This window comes from Maniola jurtina, chromosome 18, assembly GCF_905333055.1.
Source record: "Maniola jurtina chromosome 18, ilManJurt1.1, whole genome shotgun sequence".
In the NCBI taxonomy this organism is placed as follows: Eukaryota; Metazoa; Arthropoda; class Insecta; order Lepidoptera; family Nymphalidae; genus Maniola; species Maniola jurtina.
In genome coordinates, this window is record NC_060046.1 from 12,132,476 (window position 1) to 12,137,311 (window position 4,836).

The 4,836-nt window shown below is 37.4% G+C and overlaps 1 protein-coding gene across 1 annotated transcript; it reads right to left on the reverse strand.

Moving 5' to 3' along the window:
- Positions 1 to 53: 53 nt before the first annotated feature.
- Positions 54 to 2,049, reverse strand: LOC123874300 (putative nuclease HARBI1). The gene is made up of 5 exons (XM_045919552.1): positions 1,492 to 2,049; positions 1,140 to 1,408; positions 896 to 1,051; positions 644 to 800; positions 54 to 400 (listed from the first exon to the last, which is right to left on the reverse strand). Exons 1-5 carry the CDS (start codon positions 1,740 to 1,742, stop codon positions 157 to 159), a joined length of 1,077 nt encoding a protein of 358 aa, XP_045775508.1. The 5' UTR covers positions 1,743 to 2,049; the 3' UTR covers positions 54 to 156.
- Between the last annotated feature and the right edge of the window lie 2,787 nt (positions 2,050 to 4,836).

Here is a 4,836-nt window from a genome sequence, read left to right on the forward strand (position 1 = left end):
AACAAATTTATATGGGACCACCTGCACAGTATACCCTTTCAAACAAAAAAAATAATTGTCCAAATCGGTTCAGGGGTCTTTGAGTAATCGACGAATTGAGAACCTCCTCCTTTTTTTGAAGTTGGTTAAAAATAAATAGGTTCACTTCAAAATATGCTACTGAAAATAATTACTAATAAGGACAGCTCTTTCTTGGACATTTGTAACTTCACTATTTAAATCCTCAAAAATTCTATCTTCCGGTGGTAAATCTACTTCTGCAGGAAGCTCCTGTAAGTTATTGTTTCTGCAAATATTGTGTAATACAGAAGTGGCAATTATAACCGCTTGGGCTTTTGGTAAAGATAAGCGCAATGTCAGTGCCACAACAGGAAATCGTCGCTTCCAAACACCAAAAGTTCTGAAATAGCAGAAATAAAACAAATACATTCCACAATAATTAAGGTGGCTTCACTACATAATATTATATTCATTTATATTATATATATAATATGATGTTATGTTGCCCCCTAGCCTTACTGGCCCAGGCAGGTATTACAATAGTATTGGAGACAAATTGTAAATAAATTAACCTTAGTTACTGTTTGGGTAAGGAATACACTCCTTAGGGTAGGATTTTAGATTTAAGGTTTTAAAAAATTACCTTTCAATGGTATTCCGGGTTTTAATGTGTGCTTCATTGTATCGCTGTTCCGCTTCAGTAACAGGATTTAAAACTGGTGTTAATAAATAAGATCTATTTGGATAAGCACTGTCACCAAGCATCCAGCGGTTACCAAACAGACCTGCTTCACATTGAGCTGTAGACAAGTACATCATATTATGTGTAATGTATGTATATTTAAAAAGATTCATAATACAGCAAATTAAAACATTCTACAGCATAATTAGCTACCTCTAAGAACAGAATTGTTGAAAATTGTGGCATCATGTGTTGAACCTGGCCATCGAGCAACTACATTCATGAATCTTAAATCAGCATCACATATTGCTTGGACATTCAAGGAAAAGTAACCCTTGCGGTTTCTAAATTCTTCTCCAATAACATGACCTGCAAGAAAAAAAAGGTAATTTAAGTACTTACCTAGTTAATTTAATATTATGAAACTCAACCGTATATTATGCTATCAAACACTCACATGGTGACTGGATACGTATATGAGTGCAATCAATTGCAGCAAGAACACGAGGAAACCGTGCAATACGGTAGAATTTTTCAGCACTTTGTTGGTGAACAACAACATATTCATCATACAAGCTAGCGATTGCTATGGATATATCGCGTACAATTCGGCCTGCTGTTGATGCAGAGACTCCAACAAAGTCGGCCACAGATATCAACATAGTACCTAATGCGTAAAACCTTAAAGTTAGCAACAATTGATGCAGTGGTGCAACGCCGTGATTCCTTTAAAATAAAAACATTAGTTTTAAGTTAACAGTAACATTATAAGTCATACATAAGATTATACATAGTTTGGTACAGCCTACCTTGTGGAGGTTACACGAACTAATGGCATCAATTGTGTTAATAGCGTATTCACTGCAGATTTAGGTAGCCGAAACCTGAAGGTGAACTCGGCATCATCCAGACTTTGCATATAGTTCACTCTTTTAATTCTCCGAACACTAGCGCGTTGTCTGCCTTCAGACTCGCTGTCGGTTTCAGTATCCGAGTCCGATAACAAAGCTAGTAGCTCCATATCACTATCGTCACTATCGCTAAATAATAACATTGCCATTTTTCCTTATTTCTATACTTAACTTTTCTTCAACAAAACTTGGATCAAAACAAACCATGGAATGTAAAGGATTGCAATCTGCGATAGTTTACAGCGATCGAAGTAAATGTCAAACTGGACGGATTGGTTATTAATACGCCCAAACTGTCATTCTCGAACAGAGGCCTATCTATAATCTGTGATCCGCCCTCCCGACGATTGGTTGCTTTTTAAGATAGCAAACTTAATCCGAGGATCGCTTATTGGCGTGATCTATCCCAGAAATAGATTAAAACATCAATCTCAGATAAGAAAAAATGGATCAGGATTGATTATTAATTTCGGGCGTAAATGTGGCCCGTGTGTTTAGACTGTCCGTTTCTGTCAGTTTCACGTGTCGTCCCCCGCACTTCACCACCCCGCTTGCACAAATCGAGACAGCACGAAATTTTCAAGATTTCTGGGTGTAATTTCTGGTTTTCGTAGTTCCCACATAATTATAACAATATAAAATATATAACGATAATTTTTTTACTACATAATATTCATTAAATTTTCTAGGTCTGTGGTTTTTCCAAATTTCATTAAATTGCTTCGTTGTCTAGAAAAACGAGCACAAAGTTGGGCCTTTTTTTAAAGAAAAATACAAATCTTTGAGCCCCTGTAATTTTAAAACTACATATTTTTAGAAAAATCTAAAACACCACAGACACAGATATTAGTTTCTAGACTATGTCTGCAAAATTTCATGGACTTTGGTTGCTTAATATTCAAATGAAATGGGAACTACGATTGTATGGAGTAAGTGACGGAGAGAGCTCTGTTAAAATTGTACAAAGAAGAATTATAAATGACAAATTTCAATAAAGCCACAAAATCCTTTCACAATTTTCGTGCTGAATAGACGATAATCCGATGGACGGAAGCGTTCGCACGCGTCCGTAAACCGATTACTGAAACCCAGAACCGACCGAAATGAGGAAAAACGGTTTATAGTTAAAAATTACATTAACTATAGTCAGGTTCGGTAACACAGTGTCGGTACACCCGCATCAGGCCCCTTATTTTTTACCCCCAACCCAAAAAGAGGTGTGTTACAAGTTTGACGTGTGTAACTGTGTATCTATGTATCTGTGTATCTGTCTGTGGCATCGTAGCTCCAAACCTAATGGACCGATTTTAATTTAGTTTTTTTTTTGTTTGAAAGGTGGCTTGATCGAGAGTGTTCTTAGCTATAATCGAAGAAAATCGGTTCAGCCGTTTGAAAGTTATCAGCTCTTTTCTAGTTTTCTTGTAGAGAGAGGTTTTTGTGTCGGAGTTTTTTAAATTTTAAGTTATTTTACTTTTATTTATTTTAACTGTTTGTTAATTTATTTATTTTTAAAATTTATAGACTAGCGCTTGGCTGAAAATCAGTCCTGCTAGCAAATGATGATGCAGTCTAAAATGAAGCACGCTTGCCTAGAAGTTGCCTATTCACTCTTGACTTGAAGGTACCCATATTAAAAGTGGAAGGGAAAACTGATGCCAGAAGGGCGTTCCATATCCTAGCGGTTCGGATTAGAAACGAGGAAGCAAATCGCTTCGTACGCGTCCGCGGAATTTCAACTACGTACGGATAATAATAAATGTTTTCATTTTCTAAAAAAAATAGAATGCATTTTTTCTTATAATAAATTTGTAATAAATCGATTTTGAAAATTCTTTTACCTGTAGAAAGCTACATTATCCCAGAGAAGCAAAGACGATAATAAGCTATCCATACGAAGCTGGGGCGAGTCGCTAGTAACCAATACGAGGGTTCCAAACGCGCCCTGATCTGAGAAGAAGCTCACAACAAACTCAGCTTTAGAATTCCATGGCTAAAATAAGTAATAACCCTCCTTTTGATATTCCTTTCCTGCTCAATAAACTAAACGTGTTGGTAAATTAAACTCCATAAAATCGCCCCGATAAACTATAATCACGGATTGAAAAACAAAGCACACAATCGGTATCGGATCGGCAACGAAATTGAATCGCTTTGAAGTAGGCAGGTATACCTATATGTACTGTAGGGCTGTCAATCTGTTAAGATCTAAACTGCGGTTTGCACTGCATCTTTGTCAGCCCGCACATTAACACGGCTCTCTCCGTCACTTACTCCATACAATCATAGTTCCAATTTCATTTGAATATTAAGCAACCGAAGTCCATGAAATTTTGCAGACATATTCTAGAAACGAATATCTGTGCCTGTGGTGTTTTAGATTTTTCTAAAAATATGTAGTTTTAAAATTACAGGGGCTCAAAGATTTGTATGTGAATTTTTAAGACCGCGTAACTGTGAAACCGAATATTTTAACGGAAATCTGGAAAACCACAGGCATAGATATTAGTTTCTAGAATACGTCTGCAAAACTTCATGGACTTTGGTTGCTTAATATTCAAATGAAATTGGAACTACGTTTGTATGAAGCGAGTGACGGAGAGACCCCTCTTAAAGCGCATAAAATCCGCGATTTTGTTTTATGAAAAAATTATGTAGGTACAAGTAATACTCGCACCATCAAGACATATCTAATGACTTGATCATTTATCAAAATCGGGTAGTTGACCAACGTTGTGGACTGTGCCCGTCTAAGCCCGTCTCATTCTGAGAAGAGACCTTTGATAAGTTGTGCCACTCATCACTTTATACCTAAGGGTTGGTTACCCCGGTGGCGCGGCCCTTACTCTACGCATTAAAGCCAAAATTCCTCGAGCAGAAAAAGCGCAAGAATAAACTGTGTCATGTGTGGCAGAACCCGAAAAATGCGGCGTGCAGGTTATAGAGGCATAAAAGCGCTGCTTACCCTGATTCAAAAAGTTCAATGATCATTTTTCAACATGACAGCTAGTAAATAAGCTTCTACCTAACTTATGCCTCCCCTGGCTACAGACCTGTGCACGAGGGGTATTGTAACTCAGCTCAGACAGTATGCAGAACCCTGCCTGGTCGTTCGTTCCCCAGACTCCCTCCAAATTAGGATAAAATCGGGGATATAGGTAAGTATCACGTCCATCCCGGACGGATGGCAACCCTATATACCTACAGAATATTGTTTGATTTGGTTTCTTTGTTGCATTCGTGAAG

Bases quoted from the DNA above. Each gene is read 5' to 3' on its own strand.
- LOC123874300 (XM_045919552.1), bottom strand. From the start codon at position 1,742: ATGGCAATGTTATTATTTAGCGATAGTGACGATAGTGATATGGAGCTA. The intron at 1,052-1,139 runs GTGAGTGTTTGA...TTTTTCTTGCAG, and splicing joins TATACGTATCCAGTCACCAT to GTCATGTTATTGGAGAAGAA. The intron at 801-895 runs GTAGCTAATTAT...ACTTGTCTACAG, and splicing joins CAACAATTCTGTTCTTAGAG to CTCAATGTGAAGCAGGTCTG.